At 56.1% G+C, this 15,101-nt stretch overlaps 1 protein-coding gene across 1 annotated transcript in view; it reads right to left on the bottom strand.

Annotated features, from left to right (window-relative positions):
* The window catches only part of COL11A2 (collagen type XI alpha 2 chain), a 28,164-nt gene that overhangs the window by 11,850 nt on the left and 1,213 nt on the right, over positions 1-15,101 (bottom strand). The window contains exons 2-30 of the mRNA XM_033863697.2: positions 13,241-13,390; positions 12,896-13,106; positions 12,258-12,420; positions 10,598-10,789; positions 9,714-9,791; positions 9,031-9,093; positions 8,173-8,352; positions 5,969-6,028; positions 5,827-5,868; positions 5,533-5,595; positions 5,174-5,248; positions 4,619-4,705; positions 4,301-4,357; positions 4,082-4,135; positions 3,944-3,997; positions 3,783-3,836; positions 3,572-3,625; positions 3,333-3,386; positions 3,196-3,240; positions 3,019-3,072; positions 2,552-2,596; positions 2,312-2,365; positions 2,075-2,119; positions 1,919-1,972; positions 1,632-1,676; positions 1,346-1,399; positions 1,172-1,216; positions 996-1,049; positions 529-636 (exon numbers count right to left, since the gene is read on the bottom strand). Coding sequence (XP_033719588.1) covers positions 529-636; positions 996-1,049; positions 1,172-1,216; positions 1,346-1,399; positions 1,632-1,676; positions 1,919-1,972; positions 2,075-2,119; positions 2,312-2,365; positions 2,552-2,596; positions 3,019-3,072; positions 3,196-3,240; positions 3,333-3,386; positions 3,572-3,625; positions 3,783-3,836; positions 3,944-3,997; positions 4,082-4,135; positions 4,301-4,357; positions 4,619-4,705; positions 5,174-5,248; positions 5,533-5,595; positions 5,827-5,868; positions 5,969-6,028; positions 8,173-8,352; positions 9,031-9,093; positions 9,714-9,791; positions 10,598-10,789; positions 12,258-12,420; positions 12,896-13,106; positions 13,241-13,390 — 2,294 coding nt within the window. The remainder of the gene's footprint in view (positions 1-528; positions 637-995; positions 1,050-1,171; positions 1,217-1,345; positions 1,400-1,631; positions 1,677-1,918; positions 1,973-2,074; positions 2,120-2,311; positions 2,366-2,551; positions 2,597-3,018; positions 3,073-3,195; positions 3,241-3,332; positions 3,387-3,571; positions 3,626-3,782; positions 3,837-3,943; positions 3,998-4,081; positions 4,136-4,300; positions 4,358-4,618; positions 4,706-5,173; positions 5,249-5,532; positions 5,596-5,826; positions 5,869-5,968; positions 6,029-8,172; positions 8,353-9,030; positions 9,094-9,713; positions 9,792-10,597; positions 10,790-12,257; positions 12,421-12,895; positions 13,107-13,240; positions 13,391-15,101) is intronic.

The following is a 15,101-nucleotide window of genomic DNA, read 5'->3' as shown; positions in this document are numbered from 1 at the left end:
AACCCTGGCTCTGGCCCTCACTGGCTGTGTGATGAACAAGTTTCTAAACCTCGTGATGCTTCAGGACTGTAGTAGCGCCCACCCCCCAGGACTGACAGGACAAGATGTCACGGTGCTGGCGCACGGTGAGGGCTTGGTGAGAGTTAGCTCTGAAGATGTCAGAGCTCACCTCCTCTCTGACTCTCTTCCTTCTCGGAATGCCTACTGCTTGGAGTCTGGACACATTTGCACTCTGCCCGGCACCTTCAGGTATCCTATGACGGCCTCTCTGCCCTGTCCCCATCAATCTGTTGTAAAGTCTTCACGACAGAGACTTTTCCTTAACTTCTTATGTATTCCCCCCGCTTCAACACATCGGTGTCTAGGAGGCGCCATGTACACAGAGGAGCGTAATGCATGGTCATCTTTGATTGACTTGCAGAATTCAGCTGTCGGCACCCCACCCCAACCCTGATCCCAGCGCCCCGGGCCTCACCCCCTCCATGCCCTACAGCATGTAGACCAGACCCCTCACACCCTCCCCATCACCTTCTCGCCCATGAGCCCAGGGGGGCCAGGGTCTCCAGTGGGTCCAGTGCGTCCCTTCGGCCCCTCGGGACCATCCTCTCCCCTGGAACCAGGGACTCCAATCTCGCCCTGGGTGAGGGGGTTGGAGAGGTTAGTGATAGGGACTAGGGGAGGGGCTGAGCCCCGAGAGGAGAGGCAGGCCCCAGTGAGGCTGAGTGGGGTCAGTGGGGGTCCCCGAAGCTACTGCAGAACAGGGAGCCCCACAGGGGCAGGGAATGTGCTGTGATTGGAGAGCCGGTGGGTCACGGAGCACGGGGTTGGGTTCCTGCTCAGATCAGGCTCTAGAGGTGATCAGATCCTCTAAAGGGAGCCTGGAGATGAGGAGTCTGGGGTATTGGGGGTGGGGGGAAGGCTGGTAACTGGGGTCTCCAAAGGGGAGGATCATCAGCACTTAGAGTTGGGGGGCCACTGTGGGGATTTCTACTCACCCTGTCACCTTTCACACCCATGTCACCTTTGAACCCAGGAAAGCCATCCTCGCCCTGAGAAAGATTGGGGTGAAAGGACACCACAGATGATGGAGGGAGGGGGTGAGGCAGAGATGGACAGAAAGGCTGGTGTGGGGCAGGTGGAGGGGCTGGGAAGTTAGGGGTGCATTGCTCACCTTTTCACCCTTGTGACCCTTCAGACCCCGAATTCCATCCACACCCTGGAATTAGAGTGGGGGACAGAGACTGAGAGATCAGGGGAGGAGGCTGGGCTGGCAGGACCAAGCTCCTGGGGCCCCAGCTGGCTCCCCTGACCCCAGCCTTTATCTCCCAGCCCGGTGGTTCGTTACCTTGACGCCTCGAGGTCCTGGGTATCCCAGAGGACCCTGAGGTCCAGATGGACCCTGGAAGAAAACAGAGAGGCATCAATAAAGGGGTCTCAGGGTGTCACCACGGGGGCCCCCTAGGGGTGGGGGAAATGGAAGTTACAACATCGGAGTCTGGAGAGGGTTGAGGGGTATGGGACAAAGGACTGTCAGAGCCGCGTGACGAGGTGAGGAAATCCCAAGGACTTGGAGGACCAGGGTCTGGGTAGAGACCCCTCCAGGGGATGAGAGGAGGCGTGGAAGATCTCACCTGGTTTCCTTTGGTTCCAGGGGGACCTTCTTTGCCCGGGTGACCCTGGGGGTAGGGGAAGGAGAGCGTGACCACTGGCCCCTGTCACCTCCTGCACCCCTCCCTACACTTCTTCCACCCAAATGCCCCCCTGGGACCTAATGAAGCTGACCCACCATTGGCAGCACCACCAGTGACCTCCCAGTGCAAGGGACACACAGTACGGACACTCACTGAAGGTGCTAGAAAGTCATTTCCTGGGGTGGAAGGTCAAGGGGGACTTGTATTAAGAGGTGGAGGCCACTCACCGGGGGTCCATCTGAGCCAGGCATGCCAGGAAGTCCTGGTTTCCCTCGAGGACCCTGCAGGGGGATGAGGAGGCTCAGGCCCAGCCAGATATTTGGGGCCCACCCTACACCCCGCCTTGGCCCATCCACCTTTCCCCTGATCACTTAGTCACTTACCTTCTCTCCATGAGGGCCGATGGCACCCTGGGGCCCAGGGAGACCCTAGACACAGGAGGGAGAAGTCACAGGGGGCCCCTTAGGGGTGGGCCGCTCTCTCTGCAGCAGCCCCCATTCAGAGCGTGAGCAGCGAAGGCTTGAGACCCTTCATTTCCTGTCCCCACCCGGGATCTGGCCCACTGTGGAAGCCCAGGGGAAATCACTGAAGTTGGGGAGGGGATGGACAGGACCACTCACCTGGGTCCCAGGAGTGCCCTGTTGTCCAGGAGGTCCTGGCTCTCCCTGGGGTCCCTAGAACAGGCAACCGGGCAGGGGTCAGAAGGAGATGGTGACAGAACAAACAGGGCAGAGAGCCGAGTCCCGGCAGGGACAGCCGAGACGGCAGGCAGAGGGTCGAAATGGTGGCAAAGGGAACAGGACTTTGGCAGAGACCCCAGGGGCTAAGGGTCAGGTGAGGTCTCCATGCCCAGCACTCACCAAGCTTCCTTTGGGACCATGGGGGCCATCCATGCCTCGGACTCCCTGAAACACGAGAGGGGCATGAGCAGGCTGGAAGGCGGCCCTGGGCCCTGGAGGGACCTGTGGTTTCTGAGGCCAGGCCATCCCAGAGGGTGGGACGGGTCAGGCGCACAGCAGTTCATCCCAAACCTAAGCAAACACAGCCGGTCCGGATCCACAGGGCGTGGGTCTCTGGGGCTCTGGGACTGTGGGTTTGTGGGGGTTTGTTTTGTTTTCTTGAGGTTTTTTTTTTTTTTTTTTTGGCTATGATGAGAGCCTTTGGTGCACTACAAGACATGGTCCCGCAAGGGCACCAGGGGGTGAAGACTGAAGCAGGGCTAGGTGGGGGCCAGGGAGGAGGAGCTGGAGGGGAGGGAGGAGGGAGGCAGTCAGGGAAGGTGGAGAGAGGGAGAGGACAGGATCAGAAGCCAGGGACAGTCACTTACCGGGGGCCCAGGAACCCCAGGTGGACCTTTGGGGCCAAGGAGACCTCGAGTTCCCTGCATTCAGGTGAGGGGAAGATAGGACCCGCATGGGTGAGAGAAAACGTGTCCCTTTCATGCCCGTGTCCCTCCTCCGGCATCCCCAGAGCCACCCCCATCCCCAAACCCCTTGACACTCACCGACTCTCCAGGCAGCCCCCGAGGCCCAATCTCCCCATCATCTCCCTGGAGGAGGAGGACGTGGTGAAGCAGGCTCAGCGTCCAGACCTCTCCCATACCCAGCCCCCACCCCTGCCCCCGCCGTCCACAACACTTACCCGATCTCCATCCTCGCCGGGGGGCCCAGGAAGGCCCTGGGCACCAGTATCACCCTGGAAAATGGTTGAACAGGTAAGAGGGGGTGCAGAGCCCCCAACACAGGCAGACACTGACTGTCTTCAGTTAACCAACCAATTTCCTTCACTGAGCTCCTGCTGGGACCCTCAGCCTCCTACCTCCCCTCCCCTCCACAGAAGATCTACCCCCTCATCACAACACACCATGCCCCTATACTCACCCTGTGTCCTTTCTCCCCAGGTAGCCCTGGGAGGCCATCAAATCCTCGGTCACCCTGGGGAGAAGAGGGGCAGCGTAGGTGAGGTCCCAGTCCCGTTCCCACCCCACCCCTCTCTACTGTGCCCTGAGTGGGGAGGGGTTATCCCTAAAAACAAACGAGCTCAGGTGGGGCTGGGAGTTGTGGGTGCCAGAGAGGGGCCCAAGCCTATTACCTTCACTCCAGGTTCCCCAGGCATCCCTCGGGCTCCATCAGCACCCGCTCGGCCCTGGGGGTGAAGGGGAGGTGTCAGAGCAAGAGGGGGCACAGTCCTCCACACCCTGTGCTCTGCCTCCCATCCCCCACCCACACCCATCCTACCCTCAGGTCACTCACCCTTCGCCCAGCCTTGCCAGGGGGGCCCATGAGGCCCTGAGGTCCTCTGGGGCCCTGGGAGGGAGAGGCAGGGGCAGGGTTAGTGGGTATAGACGGCGGGGGCACTGGTTTGGGGATCAGGTGGGTGGGGGCTGTCACCTGAGGTCCTAGGTCTCCAGATTCTCCTTTCAGTCCAGGACTCCCAGGTTGTCCCTGTGAGAGAGAAGAGAGGGTGGCTGTGCTGAAGGACACACCCATCGGTGGCCTCAGAGCCCTCCCCCAAAGAAGCAAAAGACTTGCAACTTGGTCCTTTTCCAGAACTATCCATACCCCCCACACAAATAAAGAATCCCCTATCCCAGCACCCCACTCACTCACCAAGGGTCCAGGGCGGCCCGTGTATCCCATGGGACCAGGGGGTCCTCGGAGCGCCAGCTGGGGGAGCAGGGGAGACGGAAGAGCTAAGCAAGAGGCAGCTGGAGAATTCCGGACCCCAGGTCACTTCCCAAAGTCACCCTTGTACCCCTGATCTTCATTCTACTGCCCTGTATCTTCCCCAACCTCCCTCTCAACCCCAAACCAACCCAGATCTCCGCCTGCCCTACATTCACTCCAACCTACCCTTCCAACTCTTCCTAGAGTCTTCCCCTTCCCACCACACCCCTCCCCCCACCAAGATCCCCCAGCCTTCCTCACCCGTGCCTGCTGCAGAATTGCCTGGGCCTGGGCCTCCTGTGCCGCCACCACGGGGCCCTTGTCACCCCCACCACTGCCAAACCGGAACTGCGGGCCAAGGAGAGAAGGTCTAGGGTCTTCCAGGAAATCCACATGACCCTCCCAGCCAGAGGCATCATCCAGCATGTCTGCCCCATCCCCCAGGTTCCAGGACCCCACTTCCCCCCATGCCCCACTCCAGTGTCTCCCATGGGTTCCAGGTAGTCACTTAGAGGTTTTCAGAAACTCAACTCCTGTCCTCCTCCTCCACTCTTGAGCCTCTTCCTCCCCAAAGACCCTCCTTTGGTTCTAGACCCCCTGAAATTTAGGATTTTCTGCCCAATTCTAGATGCTCCATGTTTGGCTCCAGGTCATCTAATGAGGCCCTAAACCCTCCACCCCTAAGATCAATCTCTTTGGGTGGATGGTCTTTAGAGACTCCTCCTTGGCATTCCTGCTCCTCTGGTTCTTGGTGACACAACACAATTCTCCCTCCCTCCCCCCTCAGCTCGTTCCAAAGACCAGAAGACAACTCACTGGGAGCATGAGGGATGTGCCGGGAGGGCCAGGGGCCCCATCTGATCCAGGGAGCCCTGCTCGGCCAGGGGGGCCCTAGAGTGGGGGAAGAATGAGAAGGATACGGCCACAGGGGGTTGTTAGGGTCCTGGCATCATTTTGAAACCCTCCTCAACAGAATAAATATAGACTTCCCTACGTCTTTCCCAAGCTCTCCCCACACCCCATGGAGAAAAATGACGGTGAGACACCACACTACTCCCCTCCCCAACCAGAGTCTACCTTCTTTTCTAATGAGAAATTACTGGGCATGGTACCCCTACTGGGTACCAGTGGCTCCTCTGCAGCCGTCCCCCCACCCCCACAGGATGTCCTCATACCCTCTCGCCTGGGTCTCCAACTGGACCTGGATTGCCTTGGATGCCAGGGGGACCAGGAAATCCCTGAAGAACACAAGAAGAGGGGGTAAGGTGTGGGCGTTCAGGTAGAAGAGGGGTATGTGGCTAAGGGGTGGTCTCTACAGAAGAGATCTGAGGATCTGGGAGGCTTTGATTGGAAGGATGCTCTGAGTTCTAAGAAGGAGGCCTGGGCCTATGGGGGGAAGGCACAGGTGAGCACATAGGAAGCATCTCTGTGAAAAGAATGGAGGCTAGTGGGTCACAGCTAGAACTCACCGCAGGGCCTTCTGGACCAGGGGGCCCCTCCACTAGCATACCCTGTGGAGTCAAAGGTTAAAAGTCAGAGGCTATAGGGCTAGCACCCCCACCTGCTTCCCTTCATCCCACTGCCCTCAGCTCGGTGACCATGGTGACTTACAGGTTCCAGCACCGCAGGCTCCCCCTTCTCTCCTTTCAGCCCCCGGGGACCACGGGCAGCCTGAGAGAGACACATATGTAACCCCCAGGGGGGCCCGTAAGCATCCAAGACACCAGGACTGCCCCCATCCCGGTGGCAGTCTCAGGTCCTCTGGAGACCTCCTGACCCTATCCCCAAGTCCCCCCCTCCTCCTCTAAGACTCCCTCTTCACAGACCTCCCAGGTCTACCAAGGTAGACCTCAGGGCTCCCCTCCCCACAATTCCCAGCTCCACCTCAACAAACACAGTCTCCTCATCTCCCTGAGAACCTCTCTCAGGAAGGTCCCCAGACACTTCCTGGGATTCCAAACCCCCAACCTTCCCAAACCCTCTTCTGGAGGACTGCACCTTATTCCCCAAACTCCCTGAGAACCTTAAGAAACCATCGACTTCCTCACCTTTACCCCAGCTCACCAAATAAGAATATCTCTAAGATTGTGGATAGATTTTTACTTGGGTTTAGGGGAAGATCATGTATCCATATGAGGATCTGATGTAATCTATGGAGTCCTTCTCCAGAAAAGAAAAAGTGTACGCCCTTATGCACAGAATGTTACTTAGAGTTTCAAGGGGTTCACAAGTTTAAAACTCCCTGGAGATTAGACATTCATACTGTAAGTAGATCTGGAGAGCAGTCCCCACCGATATCTCAAACTTAGACCACATAACTGGACTTCGGAAAAATACAGCTCCTGGGCTCAGTTGCTCAAGCCCCGAGCCAAGCCCCTCAAGTTTTCCCAGTTCCTCTCCCAGCCAGGATGCTACACCCGTCCTCTGACCCTCATTTATACTTCAAGCCCACCCGTCGCCTCTCTTCCACACGTCCACTCAGATGCCCGCTCCCAACTCTGGGGCCAGAACCAAGATGAGGACAAGGAGAATGGAGGATATTCACCCCCCCACCAACTCTCCCAACAAAGATCTTCAAAATGCCCCCTTCTACCTCCATCCTGCTCAAACAACAGTGATCAATTTCCAAACTCTCCCATATCCCAGATCAACCCTAAGTTTCCAGAAAGCAGCATAAGGGAAAGGCAGCAGAGGGTCAAGGGTGGAATTATTAGAGCAGGGAGGGTGGGATGAGGCAGCGGGGTAGAGGCAAAAGATGAAGTGAGTAGACAGGAAATACCCCACTGACAGGGAGTGGTTGAAAACATGGGACGCAATTAAGGGAGACAGAAAAAAGGGACAAACACTTGGAAGCAAGAATGATGCCAGGGCCAAGAAAAATTAAACATGGCCAAGACGGCTAGCAAATGAACCAGATAAACAGGAAGTGGTGGGACAGACAGGAAGCAGCCAAGGAAAGAGGATCCAGGAAGTGGACCTTCAATAACAACATGGCTACCACAACCAAGAGAGAAAAGAAATTCACAAAACAGACAGAAAGTAACTCCGGGAAATGGATTATGACAATGAAAGGCAATTCTTCCAACAAACACAAACATCAAGGCTAGTACACACAGGAGGTGGCTGTGATAAATATCTAGGCCCACATGGAAACTTTATGATTTGGATGACGTGAGACACATAGGAAGCGGCTTATTATCAAAGTATAAGAGAACATGAAAAACTAGAGCCAAAACACAAAGAATAAGTCCCTTCCAGTTCAATCTGACACAGTCACCAGAACGGATGCCATGACTGGAGAAGACAGGAGGGGAGCCATTGTAGAGAAGGAGAGAAGACAGGAGGGGACAGACAGGAAGTGGCCTGTAGGTTAGAAAATGTGATAGAGGAAGTTAGATCATTTGGCAGCAACATGGACAAGAAATTGTTTCGACCAAGAAGAAATGATCGAGACAGACGGAAAATGGACACAAGGTAGGGGCTTACTGACCAAAAGTTTTATAAAATCCAGCTTGATGGAGACAGGAAGTGACCAAGAAAGACAGAAAGTGGCCACAGGATTGAAAAAAAAAAAAAGAAACCCAACAGCAACAACCAATTGCCCTGAACAGAAGGATCCATAGATTAAGACTTTTGGCAAGGGAAGGCAGGAAGTAACGTTTTCAAGCAACAGATACATCTTATGTGAACAGAAAATGGAAAACCACTAATGGGAAGTAGCTCACAGACAAGAGATAACAATCAAAAACAACAGGAAGCGATTCTTGTAGCTCCCACTGGAAGTCAAGGATGGAAGAGGAGCTCCTTTCACTTACGGCTCCCAAGTGGGCTGTCTCCGCAGAGAGTGCCGGGCCAAGCTCCGTCTCCTCACGAAAATCGTCCCCATAGCCATAGGTGTAATCGTAGGGCCCTGCTGTGGGGTCTGTGCCACCCTCCCCATATTCCTCTGTCAGGAACCTGTCAGCTGTGGAGGGGACCTGGAGATCTGTCTGCTCCTTCCCGGGGATGGGGAGGGAGAGGGGTAGACGGGGGCATTAGGGCTGAGAGGAGGTTCTCCCTGGACCCCAGGGTGTGACAACTTCCAGCCCAAAGGTTTCTGAAGGGTAACAGGGACTGGAGTTTTCCTCCCAAGAGCAAGGAGAGCCGTTGTAGAGAAGGGGGATGGCCATCAGAGCCCCCCAATGTGGAGGGAGGTCCAGAAAATGGGCCCGGTTGGAAGAAATGATGGGTAACAAGAAGGGTGGCCAGAGGGCTGGACACAGAGTGGACAGTCCATGGACATAATAATCGATGAAAGAATCCAAGGAATGACCAAAGAAATGGATGGAAAGAGGGGCAGAAGAGGAAAAGTGACAGCATTGGACAGAAAATGGCTCCTGGGAACAGAAATATGACAGAAAGTAAAACCATTTGACACCAACAGGGAGAGGAAGTTACTCCAGAATCAAAGAATAATGGCAGGAGACATGGACACTGGAGAAAAATGAAGGTTCTGAAAGAGGAAAGCAGACCGATAGGTCCGGAGTGACCGGGAGACAGAAGGACACGAATGGAGATGACAAAGAGCCCTCCGGCCAGAGGAGGGGCTGGTTCATCAAGATGACATGGGGCAAGGAGAGTGGGTAACAGACGCCCACCGACCCAGCTAGGGCGAGGGTGGGGGATGGAGTTACCTCCTCAGTGGGTGGCAAGGGGCGTGACTCCAGGTTTCCTTCCTCTTCACCTGGGGTGGGGTCCTAACCCCAGGGGGAAGGTGTGGGGAGAGGAGCACAGGGCGGGAGGAAAGGAGAGAGGTTAGCGGAAAGGGAGGCCAAGCAGCAGTGCATCCCCCAGGGGGCAGTGTCTGTCTGTGCTGGGGGGTGGGGGCAATCTCAGATCTTGCAGCCCCTTAGGAGGGGGGGACGCTTTGGGGAGAGTGAATCTCCGAAGTCACAGAGGTTTGGGGGCAGAGATCTGGATGCCCCGGCTCTACCTGCTGGTAACCGCTGCCTCTGGTCCTGGGGGGGGCCCGGGCAGTGAGGGGAGCTGCCATCCGAGCTGGGCGCCGGGAGAGGGGAGGCTGGCCCCGAGCTGGGCCAGAACCTCCACTTCGAGAGGGGAACGCCTGCCCAGCCGCTGATCTCTTGGTAGGTGGGGTAGGCTTTCGGGGAGGGGTCCGACGCCCCCTGGGGGGAGGGGGAGCCCTGTGGTTGGGGCTTGGAGGCCACTGCAGCAGAGAGACACGGGAGGGGGCAGTGAGGAAACGCCCACAGTCTAAATACAAGGTGGCTCTCCCCGCATGTGGGGAGGGGAGGAAGGTGTCATAGATGTTTGCAAGGGGTGGTGGAGGGGAACGGGAGAAGTCCCTCAAGTTTACCTGATAATCAGGGGTGGTCACCGTAGTCATCACGTCGTAATAGGGGGGCTCGTAGTCATAGTAGAGAGACTCAATGGACTGGGGTTAGGGAAGGGGCGGTGGGAATAGGTGGGAAGGGGGGGCAGGCAGGTGAGGAGGTGGCGTGGGAGTTGGGGATGAAAGGAGGGGTGGGAGTCAGGAGAGAGAAGGGGTGGTGGGAAAGGGGGGTGGGTCCCACACGTGGGACAGAAGCAGACGTGATTAAGAGATTGACCCTCCAATCTTCAGGCCACTGACCCCTGTCACTGTCAAGACTCCACCCAATTCGTACCCTCCCTTCCCTTCCACCCCCCCAGTCCCTTATCCAGCACCTGCTCGTGCAGGGGGCCAGAGAGAGGGCCCCCCGTATCCACACTTGCACAGACCTACTCTACCTCCTACTCCTTCCCCTCTTCCCCTCCTGGTCTTACCATTTCAACTTTCTCCCTGTTTCTGTCTCTCCCCTCCTCTGCTCTCCCATCCTCCGTCCCCAGCTCTCACCCCCACCCTCCATGGTCTCGCAATCTCTTAATTCAAGGAAGGGGGATGGAAAGCCCAAGGGCACAGTCCCAGGAAGACTAGCAGAGGAGGAGACACAAGGAGGGGACACGGCTCCCAGCCACGAATTCTTCATGACGACTTTTTATTTTTAAATGAAAATAAAAAGGTTGATGAATGAGGACTGGGGGTGGGGGGGTATGATGAGAATAGAGGGTACAGCTGGGGAGGGGCACAAGGGAGGGGAGAACAGGAGCCCAAAATAGGATGGGGAGCTCTGGGACATTGGGGCAATTCCCCTGGGGAGATGTGAGGGTGTCTTCCCTCCCTGGGATGTGCTGCAGTTTGGGGTTCACCAGCTCCCTCACCTGTCGCTGGGGTTCCTGGTTTTGTGACCTATGAAGTCTTGGTGGTTGCTGCTTCGGAGATCTCTGGGCTCTGTGAGACTGTTGTCTCTGAGGTCTCTCCCTCCAACCCCCCTCACACTCCAGCTCCTTCTGTTCACAGGATTCATAGGCAGCTTGCACCCCCGGAACGATGGCAAGCTCCTGAACATCACCCTACAAAGACAAGAGGAAGGGACACCAATGGAGGGAGGCAGAGTGGGCTTCCAAGAGACACAGGGTAGAGTCTGGGACACGGGGTCGGAGGCCAATCCGAGATAAGACTATATAATGGAGAAGGTCATTACCAGCCCTCCCATATGCACAGTGCTTTTCAGTTTTCAAAGGACCTTCTCATTCATAATCCCATTGAACCTTCACAACAACTGGACAGTTGGACAAGGATTGAAGTCAGTAGGACAAGGATCTTTATGCCTATTTTCCAAGCACATTCCATTCATAAAATTTCAAAGAGACAATGACCGGCCCAAGGTCACTCGAAGTGGTAGAATCAGGACTAGAATTCAAGCCTTCCAAGTGTAAGTTCAACTCTTGGCCTACACCCTGCCCATGTGGCCATGCATGAGCCTGTTCACAAGGGCTTCTGGAGACAGTGGCCCAACCTTAGTTGCTTTGACCTTCCAATGACAGCGACGATGAGAAGTCTCAGGATCTCTGGAAATGGGGGGAAGACAGTTCTGATTTCCAGTGGCATTTATTTGTGCCCACATGTGGTGATAAGCACACCCTGCATTGTATTCTAGTTTGGGGATACTGTCTCATCTCCACAGTGGAACTGGTAGTTCCTTGGGATGATAGAGATCTGATATTATTCTTCTGTGTTCTCCCTTAGTGTTGGGCCAGCAGGTGTTCAGAAAATGTTGACTGGCTGGGTGGGTGAATGGACAGATGGATGGCTGGATGGACAGATGGGTGGGTGGGTGGGTGGGTGAATGAGGGCTCGAGCACTTGACTGAATGGGAGCGTTGATGGATGGTGAATGTCTGTGTGGGTGGACTGGTGGGTCAATAAATGGGAGGTGCAGGGTAGATACCAACAGTGTGTCGGTAGATGGATGGAAGTGAAGAAATGGTAGGGTGGAGAGTGCGGTGGGTAAATGAGTTGCTAGCTGCATGCATGTATCCTATGCATGGGTAGACGGGGTGGGTGAGTGGATGGATGAGTGAATAGGTGGATGGATGGGTTAAAGAGGATGGATGGACAGAAGGATAGCTGAATAGATGGGTGGTTTACAGGAGGGAGTGACTGAGCAGGGGAAGAATGGGCAGGTGGGAGAATACAAGACTGAATGCTTGAGTGGGTGGGTGAGTGTGTGAATGGATGCGTGGGTGAATAGATGTGAATAGATCTGCCGATGGATCAGTTGAAGGGATGGATGGATGGGTGGACTAATGAAAACTGAGTGACAGAATAAGTGACTGTGGACAATCCTGCCACATAAGTGGGCACCTAATTCTCCTACAGAAAAAAAAAAATTAGCCCTGAAGACAGGAAATGGAAATATAAATTTATGAAAGGAAAAGTGAAGGGTAGGACATAGGAAGACAGAGTACTGAGGTCAGAAGGGGAGTGGATACAAGGCATAGGACCAGAAGTCACTCCTCTCTCTGGCTGCTCTGGTTACCTCAAAGACTTCTTCATCCAGGATCTGAGCACCAAAGATGATCACGCCTCGGGTGTCCAATACTGGATGAGCACTTCGGGGGAGGGGCCGGGTGACTCGCTTCTTGCAATCAATTATGAGGGTGACCGACTGGCCCTTCACAGCCACAGCCACACGGTGCCATCTGGTCATAGGGACAGGGAGGCGGGAGGTTCAAGCAACTGACTGAAGGGGGGAAGTCAAGAGGGCTGAGCAGCCCTTGATGGAAGGGTTGACAAGTCAATGATAACAATAGTAGTAATCACAGTTAACTACCATGTACCGAGGGCTTACAATACACCAGGCACCATCCCATCACTTTCTCATTTGATTCTCACAGTTCTATTGTCCCTATTTTTCAGACATAGAAACCAAGGCTCAAAAAAGTCAAGGAACTTGCCCAAGGTACAAGCTAGTCCTACTTGCAAGGATTTAAACTCTAAAGCCCAAACTCTGGGCTAGAAGTGACTAGGCAGAAGTTTGGGCAGTGGGTAAGTGAGTGGTGGCCCACAGGGTCGGCAGGGTTTCCTAGATTAGGGCATGGGGGCTCTGCGGGCAGGGGCCAGAGGGGAGCTCCTGAAAGGGTAGGCCAGACAGGCCAGAGGAGCAAACTGACTTACTTGCCATCTGCTAGGCTGAGGCCTCGGAAGACGGGCTGAGCAGGAGGTTGAGGCCGTCCAGTCTGGTCCTCGTACAGGAAGCGGACAGGTTGGCCGAGCTCCAGGCCCAGTTGTCGGACACCCTGGGCACTATAGACAGTCAGGAGGGGAGCCTGGAGGCCAGGGCGGGTCCGGACAGCAGTCAGTAGAGAGAAGTCTTTGGGAAAGCCTCCTGGTACCGGAGAGACATACACAGGTGGAGTGAGAGGCAAAGTGAGACATTAACCCCTTCCCTTCTCGTGTCTGATCCCAGACCCTGCCCTGTGACCTCGGCCAACTTTCCCTCCTCCAGCGTGTCACCCATACCTGGGAAGAGCTGGCGGGTGGGTGCACTGAGCTGGGCGGGTCGGGACACTCGGTAAGCCACATCAGCTGGACAAATGCCTCTCGCCCTCCGGACACCGTCAGGGAGGGAGGGGAACCTCAGGGCCCACAGCACGTCCACAGGGGCTGCACCTGGGAGAGTCCACGAGGGTCAGGGGAAGGGACACACTCTCAGGAGGGCCCACACAGGGGACATTTGGGGTCTAGAGCTCAGCTTCCTGGGGCTCAAACTCCTTGGAAGATAAAAGTCACCTCTCCCTTACTCGCTCCTGAACAGGGCCTGAATGGATGGAAAACGAAAGTCACCTGGAAAAGGGCAGCGCTGAGCCGGTATTCTGCTCCCTGCCCACCACTGTCCCCGCCTCCCAGCCTCTGTCTCTGTCACTCCCTCCCTATCTCCGTCTTTCAGCCTATGAATCTCTCTCTATTCTCTCTTAACCTCTCCGTCCCAACTCTGCCTTCCCTTTACTCTAGCTCTGTCACGCTTACTCTCTCTGTCTCTGTATCTGTGGGTCTTTCTCTCTCCCCGGCTCTTCTGTCTTCCTCCGTTTCCCTCACACTCTACCCAACTTTTCCTTTCTCCCTCTCTTCCTCCCTTTCCGTGTCTCTTGGTCTCTGGGTCTCTGGCCTCAGTCCCATGTCTCCAGCATAAACAACATCTGGGCAAACGATCATCCTGGGCACGGGAGGTGCAGGGGGGCCACGAGGGAGGGAACAGAGAGGCAGCTCTGTGGGGAGGGGACTGCAAGCTGCTGGGGTTCCCGTGTTTGGGGAAGTGGGGACACCTCTGACCATGCAGAGGAAGGAGATACAAGAAAGGGCCAACCCAGGAGCTGGTGCCCCTGGCTTGGGAGATGGGCTGGGGTGCAGGGGCGGGTGGGGAGCCTGAAGCTGCCACGCAGAGCCGGAGCAGGTCCAGGGCCTGGAGCCACACATCTGTGGATCCCATCAGGGTCCTCTGCCCAAAACCCGGGCAAGCTCCCCACACCTGGAACTTCGACCGTGCCCGCCCCGCCCCGCCCGCCCCCCCCCCCCCCCGCCCCGCCACGGTCCAAAGATTCAAGGCCCGGGCCACCAGCCCTATCCCCCTAGAACTCGGCTTCTGAGGGTTCAAACTCCTGAGAAGACAGGGGTCGCCTCTTCCTCACTTGCTCCCCAATACACATACTTCTCACTCCATCAGCTCCATTGGAAAAATCCCAAAGAAAGTTCCAGCAAAACCCTCATAGAAGTGTGGGGCAGGGCAGGGGCCAGAGTGATCAGGAGAGCAGAGCTGGGTGGGGCGGGTGAGGTGGGGTGGGCAGGCAGAGAAAAGGCCCTTTGAGTCCAGGAGCCGGGAAACCACGGCCTTGCCCCCTCCCACCCCCCTGCCCTAGCCTGGCCCCCACGTGTGGCAGCTCCGCAAACACCAACACACAAGGGCCGCTTTGAGAGACGAAGGGTAAGTGAGACAGAGACACAGAGACTCACAGAGACCCCAGGCCAAGGAGACCTCAGAGGGCCCCACCCTCCACCAAACCCCAGAAGAGTACAGTTCCATCCTATAGACAACCTACCCACAGGTCTGCCCACCCATCTTCCCACTTCAAGCTACATACGTGCCCCACTGTCTCTGGCCTCAATCTGCCCCAGTCTCCCCACTGGTGGCCCCATCACCCCCACCACTCTACCTCTGGCCCCCCAAACACCCCTTTCTTTACTCTGATGAATTCCACACTAACCTATTTCCCGCTAGAGTCCCACCTCTACCCACTCAACCCCCAAATAAGAGACAGTCATCTCAGCCATCCCCCTGCCTCCATGTTAAAGGTCCCCTTTTCTCCCTAAAAAAGACTCCTAGAGT

The sequence above is a fragment of the Tursiops truncatus genome, chromosome 10 (assembly GCF_011762595.2).
Source record: "Tursiops truncatus isolate mTurTru1 chromosome 10, mTurTru1.mat.Y, whole genome shotgun sequence".
NCBI lineage: Eukaryota > Metazoa > Chordata > Mammalia > Artiodactyla > Delphinidae > Tursiops > Tursiops truncatus.
This window is presented reverse-complemented; position numbering and strand designations above follow the sequence as displayed.